The sequence below is a fragment of the Argentina silus genome (assembly GCF_951799395.1).
Source record: "Argentina silus genome assembly, chromosome: 3".
Lineage (NCBI taxonomy): Eukaryota > Metazoa > Chordata > Actinopteri > Argentiniformes > Argentinidae > Argentina > Argentina silus.
The window spans coordinates 16,553,156-16,569,652 of NC_139657.1; the positions used below are offsets into that span (position 1 = coordinate 16,553,156).

The 16,497-nt window shown below is 40.7% G+C and overlaps 1 protein-coding gene across 1 annotated transcript; it reads left to right on the forward strand.

Annotated features, from left to right (window-relative positions):
* Positions 1 to 178: 178 nt before the first annotated feature.
* LOC310802187 (aminopeptidase N-like) lies at positions 179 to 16,077 on the forward strand (the record flags this gene model as incomplete). The annotated part of the gene is made up of 40 exons (XM_083666481.1): positions 179 to 801; positions 989 to 1,131; positions 1,555 to 1,691; positions 1,937 to 2,063; positions 2,322 to 2,476; positions 2,775 to 2,888; positions 3,202 to 3,345; positions 3,506 to 3,571; positions 3,731 to 3,796; positions 4,021 to 4,193; positions 4,583 to 4,662; positions 4,848 to 4,987; positions 5,353 to 5,408; positions 5,532 to 5,679; positions 5,868 to 5,959; positions 6,073 to 6,183; positions 6,352 to 6,519; positions 6,833 to 6,973; positions 7,182 to 7,263; positions 7,392 to 7,511; positions 8,606 to 9,144; positions 9,731 to 9,873; positions 10,076 to 10,212; positions 10,817 to 10,943; positions 11,123 to 11,277; positions 11,586 to 11,699; positions 11,922 to 12,065; positions 12,323 to 12,388; positions 12,524 to 12,589; positions 12,742 to 12,914; positions 13,273 to 13,349; positions 13,549 to 13,679; positions 13,796 to 13,851; positions 13,963 to 14,110; positions 14,331 to 14,422; positions 14,836 to 14,946; positions 15,111 to 15,278; positions 15,444 to 15,584; positions 15,678 to 15,759; positions 15,906 to 16,077. The coding sequence occupies 40 exons, from the start codon at positions 179 to 181 to the stop codon at positions 16,056 to 16,058; spliced, it is 5,709 nt and encodes a 1,902-aa protein (XP_083522607.1). The 3' UTR covers positions 16,059 to 16,077.
* Positions 16,078 to 16,497: the final 420 nt, after the last annotated feature.

Below are 16,497 nucleotides of genomic sequence, written 5' to 3' on the forward strand. Positions count from 1 at the left end.
TACCTAGGTTCCAATTACCGTTATAACAGAGATAACTGTACATCTACGGGCATGCCATCCACCAGAGTTAATGAATCAGCCATTACCCCGAGTGAGAGGAGGAGGGTCCACTCATGGTATTTATACAAAGCTGTATCCGCATCGACTCTTTCACACTGTAGTTTCCCTCCAGCTGAACATGGGGAAAGGCTTCTACGTCACCAAGGCAGTTGGGGTGGTGGGGATAGTCTTAGGGGCAGGGGCAGTGGCCACCATCATTGCTTTGTCAGTCGTTTACTCTCAAGAGAAGTCTAAAAACGATGAGGCAGTCAGCTCCACCGTCAAGCCACCGGTCACCACGACACCGGTCACAATGCCACCGGTCACCACGCCAACACCCTCGAATGAAGCGTGGGACAAGTACCGTCTCCCTGACAGCCTGATGCCTGACCACTACAATCTCACCCTGTTCCCTCGGCTCACTCCCAATGCCGAGGGCCTCTACATTTTCTCAGGGAAATCCTCTGTGGTCTTCCAATGCCTGAAAGAGACAGACCTGATCCTCATCCACTCCAACAAACTCAACTACACTGAAATCGATGGTCAGCCGCAGGTCACTCTTTCTAACTGGAACAGTACTGTAACCGTACCAGCTATATCCAGATCCTGGCGACAGGTGCCAACTCAGTTTTTGGTGGTGCAGCTGAATGCCAATTTGATAGCTGGAGAATTCTACCGGCTGGAGACTGAGTTTGTTGGGGAGCTAGCAGATGACTTGGGAGGCTTCTACAGGAGTGTATACACCGAGGATGGAGTTGAGAAGTAAGTTTCAGCCTGAAGTATTGGAAGTATCTGAGATAGGCTACATCAGGTGCATTTTGCTACACAATAAAGAGCTTTAAATATAAAACTCTATAACATAATGTTTAAAAAAATCCATATTTCTCATGCTCTACTGAATAATAGAAACTCAAGAGACAGTTCTGATCTTTTACATAATTTCTTTCAGGGTTGTTGCCACCACTCAGATGCAGCCTACCGATGCCAGGAAAGCCTTCCCCTGCTTTGATGAACCTGCTATGAAGGCTATCTTCCACATCACTCTCATCCATCCCAGAGGGACTGTGGCCCTGTCTAACGGCATGGAGCAGGGTCAGTACTGCACACAGGCTTAGAGTACACTTTCTTCTGCATGGCCGAGGCACTGTGGACTCATATGCAGAAGCTGTGATGTTCTGTAATGTTAATGTACTGTAAGGAATGGTCCTTCTTCCATTAACAATAACTGCTCAACCCCATACATGCCAGGGCAAAGCAATTACTGTACTATGTAAGAACATGTTAATACAATGATGTTAATTGGCTAGATACAGTGTTACGATACAGGTGAGGAACTGTATAACGAAACGTCCTCAATCTTTGAGAAAAACACACATTTCATAACAAAATTCAAGGCAAAAACACTATTTAGAAATGCTGCTTATTCATTATTTGTACTGATGTTTTTTTCTTTCGAAAAACATGAAGCATGTCTGCTCTCTTTAAGTGTCTGTTTACTGTTTTCTTCTTGTTCAGCCCCCGTTGACAGCGTTGTAGATGGCATGGATGTCACCATAACAAATTTCGATGAGACAAAGAAAATGTCAACGTACTTGCTTGCATTTATTGTCAGTGACTTCGACTACATTAGCAGCACAGAAGATGGTGCATTGGTAATGTCTTTTACCTGTTCATTAAAATATCAAAAGTTTGCCTCAAATGCCATTCCACAATTTATCCCATTCAAAGAAAATGCTAAATGTCATCCTTATACACCACTCACTTCAAATCTCATGCTAATCTGAATGTTGTGGATCAAAGATGTAATAGTCCATTCAATGTGAATTATTTTTCCATGATGTAGATAGATGATGGGTCATGTACAGATTTAAATCTAATGTTGATACATTTTATACAGATCAGAATCTTTGCCCGTAAAAAAGCCATTGCAGAGGGACAAGGACAGTACGCCCTCAATCAAACTGGACCAATCCTCAAGTTCTTTGAAAACTATTACAAGGTTCCCTACCCTCTGCCCAAATCAGGTAAGATTTTGACAAAGGTTGAATTTCTCACATCTTTAATGATAAACTTCAGGAACCTATTTAACAGACAAATGCTGTCAATAATTGACTGATCAAACCGAATGACGCTTTGTTCATAACCGTTACATGGCCTCTACTTCTGTTCATCTTTGTATGTGTAAAATGAAATTGATGTCATATAGCTTCTGTCTTTATTTGTGGAATTACTGTAAAGATAGTGTATGAAACTAATCTTTATTTTCATCTTCTGTCTTCCAGACCAGATTGCTTTGCCTGACTTCAATGCCGGTGCTATGGAGAACTGGGGCCTCATCACCTACAGAGAAACAGCCCTCTTGTACGACTCCAAAATGTCCTCCAATTCAAACAAAGAAAGGGTTGCCACCATTATTGCCCACGAACTGGCCCACATGGTATATAGATATTGTTTTATTTTTTATTTTTATTGAAAAAATAATATGGAAACATGGACACAGTTAGATTTTTTCTTTACTCTTTTTTTCACATGGTATATACAGTATTTTAGATACATTCCAGAGGGTACATTCATTTTTGGTTTGACTTTGGTTTTGATTTCTGTACATTGAGATTAACATAAATCACATCATTGCCTCTAATCTCTCAATGTGATTGATTTAGCTAGTGAATTAAAATGGTAGTCTACCTGTGTTGTATTTTATTTGATGGTGATTTTCGTGATCTCTCCATTAGTGGTTTGGGAACCTTGTGACACTGAAGTGGTGGAACGACCTGTGGCTGAACGAGGGCTTTGCCTCCTACGTAGAGTACCTCGGGGCAGACAATGTTGAACCTGACTGGAAAATTGTAAGTCTTTGTGTTTCAATCATCTCTTTCATCCTTCTCATCAACCTCCGATCCTCATATGCTATATAGGGCCTACTGCTTTCTGACACTAGTAATGTGTCTATGTATGAATATGTTCTATAATATAGGTATGTACTGTACATATTTTGGCTGAACAAACCAAAACTGAACAAACCAAAATCAGAATAAATCAGGAGCAAGTGACTGAATAGTCGACATAGTCTTGGTAAACGAGACTCTTGTCTACATGGAACGGATAGACATCTCTGTCATTCCCTCAGTGTGTGATTATGTCCTTACCCCACCACCACAGAAAGACCTGATAGTTTTGGGTGACGTACACAGAGTGTTTGCAATAGATGCTCTGGCATCCTCTCATCCCCTGTCCTCCAGAGAAGAGGACATCCAGAGGCCTGAGCAGATCAGTGAGCTGTTCGATGCCATCTCTTACAGCAAGGTAGAGTATGCTCGAGCCAATATCTATTGGATATAACATGATCTTTGAAAAGAACATATATCAGCACCATGAATGATGACTGTGATTTGTCTCTCTTTTATTTAGTTTTGATTATATCTTGTATCACCATCAGCATATTGTGTACTTTCCACCACTATAGGGAGCAGCAGTGTTGAGGATGCTGTCAGATTTCCTGAGTGAAGATGTCTTCTCCCAAGGACTCAGTGTAAGAATGCTTAAGATACCACATTTCCATGTAATAGTATTTGCATTTACACAGCCATCCCTTTAAGTGATGTCAAGAAACATGTTTGCTTTTTCCATAGACTTAAGCCTAGCTAAATACATTTGTCTGTCGTAACACAGACCTTTGTTTTTCCCACAGACGTACCTGACGACGTTTGCCTATGGTAACACAGTCTACACAGATCTTTGGGATCACCTCCAAAAGGCAAGTCTCTTTACTGTCCACGAAAAAAAAGATCAGATCATCAAACCTATAATAAACTCAAATCAACAAATAGAACAAATATCATTTGATGAAACATAGTATTATAGTATCAGTGTGAACTTCAATTTTGCATTACAATCTTGACATCATTGTTGGAAAAGTATGACCATCTACTTCTTGTGTTTCTGTTTCTTAACCATCAAGTCCCGTGTCTCCCTCCATAGGCTGTAGTGGACACTGGCACCGTGCTTCCTCAGGGAGTACATGCCATCATGAACACTTGGGTTCTTCAGATGGGCTTTCCTGTTGTGACCATAGACACTGCTACAGGACAGCTAACCCAGGAGCACTTCCTATTGGACCCTGACTCTGCTGTGCCCCCAGAATCTCCCTTCAAGTACGATTGAAATCAGCCATGAAATATGACTTAATGGTTTTTTGTTTACTGGATAAATGCATTCATTCAGTGTTCATAAATCCATTCATTCATGTTTCATGAGTAGTCTAACTATTAATCTAGTTAAAGAAATCAGAAATCAGTCCAGATTCACTATGCATTTGCACCTGTTTTTTAACACCAAAAACTAAACCGAACATGGAACTGTCTTCATTTTTGTTTACTCAATTGTCTCCTTCCTTTTGTTAACTTTTTTTTTTACTTCGTTCTACCTTCTATGTTGAATTTCATTTGGAAAAAATATGCAATTTTCCCCCTTGCAAACACTGTGAATCAGGCCCTGAGTGTGCCAAATGAAATGCTAACAAAATGTTTTCCCCCACCCCCAGTTACATATGGGTAGTTCCAATCAAGTGGGCGAAGACTGGGGTGCCACAGCCAGAAATGAAATGGCTAGAGGGGAAAAGCAGTATGTATCAAGATGCTATAATATGGAAATCAGTGCAATTTACTGAGTTTATTTAAAGTAATGACAATATGAATGGAAGGAGATTGGTTAATCAGAAGTCCTACTAGTCCAACAGTGAGAATTGTTGTGCTTATGAACACCTTTAAGGGTTATGACTGATTTCTCTTTTGTCTCTTGATATCAAGCTACTGCTGATGAAATGAAAATGAGTGGGAACGACTGGGTGCTGGCCAATCTCGATGTCTATGGATACTACAGAGTTAACTATGACGTGCCCAACTGGAACCGCCTCCTCGCTGCACTGAGTGACCCTGCCTCTCGTCCGGTACATGAAACCTATTAACTAACTTCCCCACCCTCTCCGGAAGCATGCACTTTTTCACTTTCCCACAATAATTTAAAAGCATACGATTGGTCTAAGCATAGGCTCTTACACCAGTCCATTTCCAGGTTAATCCATGTGAGAAAGTGCACAAGTGTATACTTTAGGTCCTAAAGTTAGGAGAAGGGTGGAAAAATGGGAGCCAGGGTTATTGATGTTCACATCTTTTCACAAAGATCATTCCCCAGCCAAAAATGGCCTGTTGGTTACCTCTCTGTCTTCAAATGAATTACTATTTGAAATACATACAAATACAACAGGAAACTGGTGGGAATGCTGATACTAATCTTGATATGTCTTTTGTGTAGTCTATTCCAATTATCAACAGAGCTCAACTAGTGGATGATGCTTTTAACCTTGCAAGGTGAGTGAGAATGATAGCACATAGCACAGTTTGCTGCAAGAAATAAGCAATAAGATATTCATTTGATATTACATTCATGATGCAGAAAAACACTCTATACAACCATTTATTCTTTCCATACAGGGCAAAAAGGATCCCTACAGTTTTGGCCCTGGAAACAACCAAGTATCTTTCTGGAGAAACAGAGTACATGCCTTGGGAGTCAGCACTGGACAACCTGGACTTCTTCTACCTCATGTTCGATCGAAGTGAAGTCTATGGGGAAATGCAGGTTTGTTTATTTTTTACAGGGGTAATATAGATAATAATATAAATGCTAAAGATGAATATCCAACATGTTGTTATTTATTGACTTACCTGTATAAAGAAAGGCTAAATAAATAAATAAGGCAGAATGCTACTCAAATATGATGGGAATAAATTGGATGGATCATCTTTCTATCCTTTTCTATCTTTTAGGCCTACCTGAAAAAACAAGTGGAACCATTATTTAATTACTTCAAGGACCTCACTTCGTCCTGGAACATAGTACCTGATGGGCACATGGACCAGTGAGTTAATCAACAATATTTTATAATAATCCTATTCCACTTTTTCTCTATTTTGAGTCCATACAAAGTCTGCATCTTTTACCCCATCCACTGTTATATCTACCTGTTTGCAGGTATAACCAGGTGAATGCCATCAGGATGGCCTGCAGCACAGGAGTGAAGGAGTGCCAGGACCTGACTACAGGCTGGTACAGTCAGTGGATGCTCAACCCTGACAACAATCCGTAAGTAAAGCAGTACCTCAATACAACTCACCTTCATTTTTGAATATCTATAACTAACAGCCAATATCAGGATTTGTTAATTAAGTGATATACGGTATGTAGGGTGTAATGATACCATACATGTTCTAATGGCAACATATTGATTGATTATTATTAAATATCCATCAGGATTCACCCCAATTTGAGAACGACAGTGTACTGCAGTGCTATCGGAGCAGGGGGCGCCATGGAGTGGGACTTCGGTTGGGAGATGTTCAACAATGCCACCATTGCTAGTGAAGCAGACAAGATTCGCTCTGCTTTGGCCTGTACCAAGCAGCCCTGGCTACTCAAAAGGTCAGTTTCCAAGAGTTTCCATGGCCAGATTGGTCAAATATATTAATATGTTAAAACTGATTAATTTTAAAACTAAAATGTGTCTATTTGCACACAAAAGTAATAGGGATAAGGATAGGACAGGGATAAGGATAAGACCCTGAGAGAAACTCGTCATAAAAAATACAAAGGAAATTGAATATTTCTCAAAATTGTATGCATGTGATTTATGTATCACTCCATTTGTGTCCACAAATGTTCAAGCAGGATGTGCTTTAAAAAGACAATTGTTTGTGACTTGCTTCACTGTCTCACCCTATGTTTTCTACTTCAGGTACCTGGACTATACCCTGGATGCAAACAAAATTCGCAAGCAGGATGCCACCTCCACCATTGTTTACATCGCCAGTAACGTTGTGGGCCAGTCTCTGGCCTGGGACTTTGTCAGAGACAAATGGATACACATCTTCACTCAGTGAGTTTAAACAGATATTGTATCAATTGTTTCAGGACATGTGTTAATAAAGTTTTTCCATGACTTTGAACATACAGAACAAACATCACAAACACAGATTAACATGCAGCAATGATATGACACAAAACAAAAACACAGTGAAAATGATCAAATGTGATCTATTGATATTGGATCAAACCCATTATTATGTTCTGTTATTCTCATCTAGGTATGGTGGTGGATCTTTCTCATTCTCAAATCTCATCACCGGTGTGACCAAGAGGTTTTCAACAGAATTCGAGCTCAAACAGGTTGATACACAGTTTTGTCAAACTCCAAATGTCATATACTGTAGCCTCCATGTTGAATTGTACCAGCAATATTGTGTTATAATATTGCAGCAATAATAGTGAAATCATGTTTCTTCTTTCCTTCCCAGCTCAAGCAGTTCCAGGAGGACAACTCAGACACTGGTTTTGGCTCTGGCACCTTGGCATTGCAACAGGCCATCGAGAGAACCACAGCCAACATCAAATGGGTGGCAGAGAACAAGCAGGAAGTGCTGGATTGGTTCAAGAAGGAGGCTGCACCATAATCATGACACATACAGTACAGCCCAGTAGATACACCCCAGTCCATTTATTTATTACTCCAGATCTCGCAAAGGGACATGTTTTTTGTTATGATGATAGTTTTTTTTTTGTCTCGAATGGTTAACAACATGTATATTCTTGAAGTCATAGAGCAACTGGATTTCAGAAGTGCTAGTATGTGTATACTGTGGAGAAATAACTCAAATTCTTACTGTATGAATTTAAATCCTCTGCTTTTGTTCAAAATGCTGTTATATACAGTATATACTGTATTTTTTTGTTAGCTGATTCTTAACATGTGTAGATATTTAAACACCATAACTTTCTACGACTGTATGTTGATTTGTTTTTAAATACTGTAGTTTATATTTGTGGAAATAATAAAATTATTTGTTTGACTCTTTTCCTCCTGTTGTACCCACTGTGGCTAATTCTTCTTCTAATGAACATTCAGGTTACAGGAAAGAAATGGATAACTTTACATTAAAAAGTAATAGATTAATCTAGGACTAGCACTCCAAAGTGGTATCTGTACCAGGATATTATGGCTGTGATGACATGATGACATAAACCTTTTGCAGTAGAGGCTGGTGGGAAGGAGAAATCAGAGGACGGGCTTATTGTAATGCAATGAATGGAATGAGGAATGGTACAATATCAAACACATGTTTTTGATATGTGTTTGATACCATTCCAACAGCCTATTGTGTATTTTTCGTAACCCCATGGGTGGCCCCTCGTTCTTTGCCGACTGGGATGGGATGGTCCATAACGGTTACGGACCATCCCATCATACACTGCAAGCCACATGGTGATCGATGAACGTGTAAACATGTCTGATGCTGTCAGAACTACACAATAAAAGGTTATTGCAGCCAATTTTTCACTCTTATCATACATCTGTAACTGAGGCGTACAGTTATCAGCATTTCCCCACCCTCGTACGCCATAGGCCTACTATTTGAATACATCACCCATTGATTTTGGTGGGAGAGAAGTCTGAGTAAGGCAGAGACAAGCCCTAGCAGTAGTCTAGTCTCTCTTGGTAGTGTTGCTTCAGTTAGACATGGGGAAAGGCTGCACAGTCAGCAAACTGTGCGTTTTCTGCATAGTTTTGGGAGTCATCTCCGTGGTGACCATCGTTACAATATGGGCTGTTGCCCTCACAGATGACAGCAGTGATGTCAACGCCCCTTGGGAGAAGTACCGTCTCCCCGATGCTCTTATGCCCGACCACTACAACGTCACCCTGTGGCCTCGGCTGGTCCCCAACGCCCAGGGCCTCTACATCTTCACAGGGAAATCCTCTGTGGTCTTCCAATGCCTGCAGGAGACAGATCTGATCCTCATCCACTCCAACAAGCTCAACTACACCATATACAGTGGTCATCTAGCACAGCTCTCTGGTCTTGGGGGAATAGCTGCACCAACTACAAAGAAGTCCTGGCTATATGTACCGACGCAGTTCTTGGTGTTAGAGCTGAATGGCAAGTTGGCAGTCGGAAAATTCTACCAGCTGGACACAGAGTTTGAAGGGGAGTTAGCTGATGACCTAGCAGGGTTCTACAGGAGTGAATATGAGGAAGATGGAGTTCGAAAGTGAGTCAATAGAATCTTAGCAATGATTAACTTCTGTTATGTTCAGCACTGTACTTCCACAGTCACATTGTATTGAAAATCAGTTAGATCTAATCAGTCGAATCAGGAAAACACAGAACCTTAAATACTGTATATGGCTCGGGTTGTACATGTCTAATCATTTAGGCTACATTGTAAATATAAAAGTGGAAGTGTGAACAGTATAGGAAATGCAGAAAATATCAGCAGAGAGGTGACCTTTCAAAAACAGGAACCAAGTCACATGCAATCAGGAAGTGACTTCATTTGAATAAATGGTCATTCAACCTTTAAACAGTCAAGGTAGTTAATGACCATTGTGATCACTGGGTGGGACATTTCGCATAGATAACCAGACAACCCCCATGTTATTCAAATCTTGATTCTTTAGTAGCCTTCCCTCCTCACATCCATGCCTAGCTCATCCTAAGGTGGGTGTTTGGTGAGAAGACCCAGAATCGAATCCCAGTCAGGTTGCATACATCCATTATAAGTAAAGTGCTATCAGATTTTTCTCCATGGTCGGGCCCAGAAAGTATAATGATCAGACCATTCTTGTCCTTTACAGGGTTGTGGCTACCTCTCAGATGCATCCAACTCATGCCAGGAAAACCTTCCCTTGTTTTGATGAACCTGCCATGAAGGCTATCTTCCACATCACTCTCACCCATCCCAGGGGGACTGTGGCCCTGTCCAACGGCAAGGAGGAACGTAGGTTGAAAATATATATTTTTATCAATAGGCTATCAAGAAGGAGTTACAGTTTCCATATACAGTATGCAATATAATACTGTTTTTATTTTGTATTTTTGGTAACCCTTTAATCATTTATTATTGTTTGAAAGAATAGGGTACCCCTCTGTGCTCATAAATACTACACTATATATCTACTTTTTTTTTTACTCTTGTTCAGAGATAGTCAACACCACCATCAATGCTGAGGATGTCACCCAAACCAAGTTCGAGCCCACCAAGAAAATGTCCACCTATCTTCTGGCCCTGATAGTCAGTGACTACTCATACGTCAGCACTCAAGAGGGAGACATCTTGGTAATGATATCAAATGTGGTTTTTGAATCAGTTTAATATGTATAGCAGCAGCAACAACAACAACAACAACAACAACAACAACAACAACAACAACAACAACGCTGTAGCTCCACTTTCTCAATCTGTGGACTTATGGGAGTAATTGCAGTGTCACCTACTGTAGCATAGCCCTGCCTGTGCTAAAGACAGCTTCAGAATGCATTCCCCAAAAACAGTCAATTAACTCAATAACAATTTCCATGACCCCTAATGGAAGTGAAGTGATTTCTGGAGTACCTGTACATTGCAACTGAGTTCTCCACCACTTGTGCCGAGGACACAACAAAAAATCTGTAAAAAAAAAAAAAAGAAGAATCTTAGCTAGCTGACACAACCATAGCCCCATAATGTAACCTTTTGATTACTGAATTATGTATACAGTAGGTTTTATTTCGGTATACTAACTCCCTTTGGGATATATGGCACAATAAACTCCCATCACTTTTTCCTACCCACAGCTACATGTTGTGCCTTACTCAAAGATCTTAGCCAGCTCATCCTTATAAGTTGTGCCTACACTGTATCAGTGAGAGGTGTGTGAGTGTCTCCCTGTTGGTCTGTGCAGATTCGTATCTGGGCTCGTAGGGGAGCCATCAGTGAGGGACATGGAGTGTACGCCCTTAATCTCACTGGACCGATCCTTACCTTCTTTGAGGTGTATTATGATACCCCCTACCCTCTCTCCAAGTCAGGTGAGAGTTTGAGAACACACCTTGCAGTACATTATGTTGTCCAGGTATTTGTGTAATTACTGTAGTAATAACATTGTAATCACATGATTTTGCACAGTTCATTAGTAGTGGCTTTACAATTGAACCGTTGAGTGTTGGATAATCATTTCTGTGCTTCTTTTCAAACTTCCCGCCTATAGACCAGATTGCTTTACCAGACTTCTACTTTGGGGCGATGGAGAACTGGGGACTAGTTACCTACAGAGAAACACACCTGCTGTATGATCCTGTCACATCCTCTAACGGCAACAAGGAGAGAACAGCTACCATCATAGCACATGAACTGGCTCACATGGTACTTTAGTCCAACACAGTCACCTAGGCAAAGGTATATCAGAAACGATAGTACTGTACCACATAGTGAGGCGTGAGTATCTTCATGTTACCACAAAGCACTACAGTACGTTTTTGCAAAATCACAATAGTACTTTGAGTACTTTGAGTATGTTAGAGGTTAGGCAGTATTCAGCATTGCTCGTTTGACACAGTGACCTGTTATGACACTTACAACAAGAACACAGTGATATCAAGTGTTACTGTGGTATCAGATCAAACATTTATTTCATTGTTGTCTGTGATGTGATTGAGTTATTTCTCTCCCAGTGGTTTGGGAACCTTGTGACACTGAGGTGGTGGAATGAGGTCTGGCTGAACGAGGGCTTTGCGTCCTACGTGTCATACCTGGGGGCAGACGATGCTGAACCTACATGGAATGTGGTGAGGTCTCTTGTTGAATACCCAAAACATCCACTCATCTGCATAGATTGAATTATAGCCAAACTCTTCACTTCTACAACAATACAATGCCTTTAATACCACAATACCGTCAAACATTTTCTTGCCCTTAGCGTCTGATAAAGTTGCCACAAAATCTAGGAGGATGTTATGTTAGTATTGTGTGAGGCTTATACTGTACACTTATCTCCCTCTTCTTCACAGAAAGACCTAATTGTTCTAGATGACGTACACAGGGTGTTTGCAGTAGATGCCCTGGCCTCGTCTCACCCCCTGTCCTCTAAAGAGGATGAGATCATTACTCCTGAACAGATCACTGAGCAGTTTGATGCCATTTCTTACAGCAAGGTAATCTTAAAACAGGCAAAGCTTACTCAGATGACAGTTGTTAGCATGACATGTGATATTATACTGTATCTAACGCTGTATATCATCTCTGCATCATCTCCCTCTCCCTCTTTCTCTCTCTCTCTCCTTCTCTCACTCTCCCATTCCCCCTCTCTCTCTCTCTCTCCCTTTCTCTCTCTCTCTCTCTCTCTCTCTCTCTCTCTCGCTGTCTCTCTCTCTCTCTCTCTCTGTCTCTCTCACTCTCTCTCTCTCTCTAGGGGGCAGCAGTACTGAGAATGCTGTCTGATTTCCTAACTGAGCCGGTCTTTGTCCAGGGACTCAATGTATGTATTAAATCAGCGAGTGACCGCTCTGGGCCTTGTCTCAAAAGTGAAGTTGATATTAATCACACTGAAATATGTTAATATTGCCTAATATGACTAACTTTCCCGAATTCACAATGAATTTTTTGTTTCCAGAGCTACCTGAACCACTTTGCCTATGGCAACACAGTGGGCACAGACCTCTGGGATCATCTACAAAAAGTAAGTTCCTGAAACAATCAACAGTTTGTATAGATTTCCTCAGAGTTTGGAAAAATGAAAATGCTGCCCCTTAGTGGTTGATGTGAAATGCCTTGTGATTTGTGATATGCTGTCCTCTTTAGCTGTGTTGTTTGCATTGCCCTCCTTTCCAGGCAGTAAATGCCGCTGGAACAGTACTTCCTCATCGAGTTCATGACATCATGAACCGCTGGGTTCTACAGATTGGCTTCCCTGTGCTTACCATAGAGACCACCACAGGAGAGATATCCCAGAAGCACTTCCGTCTAGACCCTGAATCTGTTTTGGACAGACAATCTGATTTCAAGTATGTGTTTTCTGACTTGATGCCATGAGGTTCCTGGCCTAGGGTTGGTCTAGTTGGTAATGCTCCTGTCTTGAGAACATAGACCCATTATTGCTTCCCAATTCTCCATCCTTTTCCTTAAAGTATAGACATGTGCGCTCCCCTACAAGGATTTAAAAACATAGGATTAGTGTAGGTAAAATTGCTTACACCAATCTCCTCTCTCTCTCTCTCTCTCTCTCTCTCTCTCTCTCTCTCTCTCTCTCTCTTTCTCTCACTTTGTCTGTTGAATAAAAAAGATAATTAAAATTAATGCCATGGGAGTGGACTCAGCATTCGCAATAATGACACACATGTTTTCTATATCTTTGTCCCTCAGCTATGAATGGATGATACCAATCAAATGGATGAAGTCACAAGTAGTTCAGAAAGACACATGGCTGCTGGAGAAAAATGGTTTGGATACAGAAAACCTGCTACAAGTATTATCTGTAACACTTTGTATATGTATGCAGTAATGGTGTATTTACCCTATCCTGTGGAGTTAGAAAATAGTGTAAAAATATTGATGTGTGAATGTCCGCTCACTGCATACGGTATCTTATTCAATGTGGGAGCATGGGTATCATATATTTACTATATATCTTCCACTCAGTCATCATCCCTGACATGAAAAGCAATGATGAGTGGGTCCTAGCCAACCTCAATGTGACTGGATACTACCGGGTTAACTACGACCTTGGCAACTGGGAACGTCTCCTCATTCAACTGAACGTTGATCATGAGGTAAAATATAATTTCAATATTTATTTAAAAAAAATTCAAATTCAAATTATCTTTACGTTGATTAGTTAATATTCTGCTATATGACTGCACATGATAACTTGAATATCTTTTTATAGGTTATTCCAGTTATCAACAGGGCCCAACTTGTGGATGATGCTTTTAATCTTGCAAGGTTGGGATATGAACCACCAAAATGTTATGCAACAACGACCAAATGCATTTTTGTGGAAAGTAGTTTCACATTGTATTTTGATGACTACCTGATGAGTCTTTCCATTTACAGGGCAAAAATCATTCAAACAACACTGGCTCTGAGAACAACTAAATATCTCTCCAGAGAGAGGGAATACATGCCGTGGCAATCAGCTCTGAACAATCTGGATTATTTCTACTTGATGTTTGATCGAACAGAAGTATATGTGCCAATGAAGGTTGAATATTCTTTTATTTCTGTGAACAATATATCATAAAGACAATTTTGGGATCTATTGAAAATACCTATCCTACTTGAATAAATGCAGTTTGCTACTTTTTCATTTTTGTGTCCCTGTGACAATGAATCATCCATTTTTATTTTATTTATTTATTGAAAATACTAATCCTAGTTGAATGAATGAATTATGCAATGTGATTTTTGTTCCTCTCTTGTAGGTTTATATAAGGACTCAAGTGACGCCCCTGTTTCTGTACTTCAAGGACGTGACGTCAAACTGGAGTAAAGTACCTGAGGGGCACACTGACCAGTGAGTGGAACGGAGTCAGGATGTGTTGACAACTTATAGTTGATATAGTTAACTTAGGCAGGGCGTGCTTTTAGGGCATGACTTTTATAAATTGATTATCAGTGTATTTGGTGTAGTCTAAAGGGAGTATACAGTATGGCTCTATACATTCTGTGATTACCTGTTGCTCATACAATCCCTTTGGGATATTTTACTATTTGCATGCTGATCTAAGAGCCCTGACGATTGACAACATACTACCTTACACAACAATCCACTCCACTACCCAACCCTGCCCTTCCCCAACTCTACTCTCCACTTCACGGCTCTCAACTACACTACAGTAATACTTGATTGTGAACTAATACCCAAAACAACTAATACCCACAACTAATACCTTGTTGTTCCTCCTCTCTCTGTTATTTCCCTTCCAGGTACAACCAGGTGAATGCCATCAGGATGGCCTGCAGCACTGGGGTGGAGGAATGTCTGAACCTGACCACCAGCTGGTACAAACAGTGGATGACCAACCCTGCCAACAACCCGTGAGTTTAGTTGTTTAATTTAGATGCTAATACAAGATATGAGATCATTTTATTTCCACACAACCAAGGTTGTGTGTGTGTGTGTGTGCAGCTTATGGAATTTGCTCTGTTTTCAATTACAAACCATAAAACCGCCTTTGCATTGGGGGTTGGTTTTATATCAGGATATACCCTAACTTGAGGACAACAGTGTACTGCAGTGCCATTGCAGCAGGGGGCGCCACAGAGTGGGATTTTGGTTGGAGGATGTTCAAGAACGCCACTACAGCCAGTGAAGCAGATAAGCTGCTGTCTTCTCTGGCCTGTACGAAGGACCGTGAGCTCCTGAAGAGGTGTGTGTGTGTGTGTGTGTGTGTGTGTGTGTGTGTGTGTGTGTGTGTGTGTGTGTGTGTGTGTGTGTGTGTGTGTGTGTGTGGGTGTGGGTGTGGGTGCGCGTGTGTGCATATGTGTGTGCGTTAATTAAATATAGTTTCTGACACTCTACTGCCTCATTGCAGTTACCTTCAATACACCCTGGACTCAGACATGATCCGTAAGCAGGATGCTACTTCTGTTATTGTTTACATCTCTGGTAATAAGGAGGGTCAATTATTGGCTTGGCACTTTGTGAGAGACAACTGGAAGTACATGTTCACAGAGTAAGTTGGGCCCAAAAAAAGTATAAAAATATTATCTGTAGACCACATCCATACTGCTGAACATTAGTAACTTATGATGGTCATATGTCCTAGATATGGTGTTGGATCGTTCTCATTCGCCAACATGATAAGTGGTGTGACCACGAGATTCTCAACAACAGCTGAACTTGAAGAGGTAACCCTCATTGATTGATTCATAAATGCTGAATTGGATTGATTTTGACACTATTGATTTGATTTGATCGATTTTTATGCAGCACTTCCTACAAAACAAGAATGATACTCAACTTCAATCTTCAATTCAATCTTCTCTCATTTTAGCTCCAGAAATTCAAGGAGGTCAACTCAGACACTGGTTTTGGCTCTGGCACCTTGGCATTGGAACAGGCCATCGAGAGAACCACGGCTAACATCAAATGGGTGGCAGAGAACAATAAGGATGTCATGGACTGGTTCATTAGTGAGACGGCCTAAATTCCCCACATTACATAATATCATTATCAATATCACCCAGACAATTTTGTAGTCAATTGTTTGTACAATTTAAAGCTGTTGAATCTCATATGCAATGTATTTAATGTAGCATATGAAATTATCATAAAACACATTAACCATCGTCTTTAACCAAATGTCTTTTCTATCCACTGTTGATTGTGTCCTTGATGACTGTGTTTGTACATGTCTGATATATGCTTGATACGTCTAACTGCATTAAACTGGTGTTGAATGTTTGTCGATTTGAAATGTTGTCCAACTGTTGCATCACACACATCATCCACTTGATCAAAGTAGGGAGGGGACGTGGATGAGACAGCTACAGCTACAGAGGAAGTGTCTTCCCCATTCAGAGTGTGACATTCTTTCCCCTGAGTGTGTTGTGTCTGTCTGGGACTCAGAATCCATTGACAGCAGG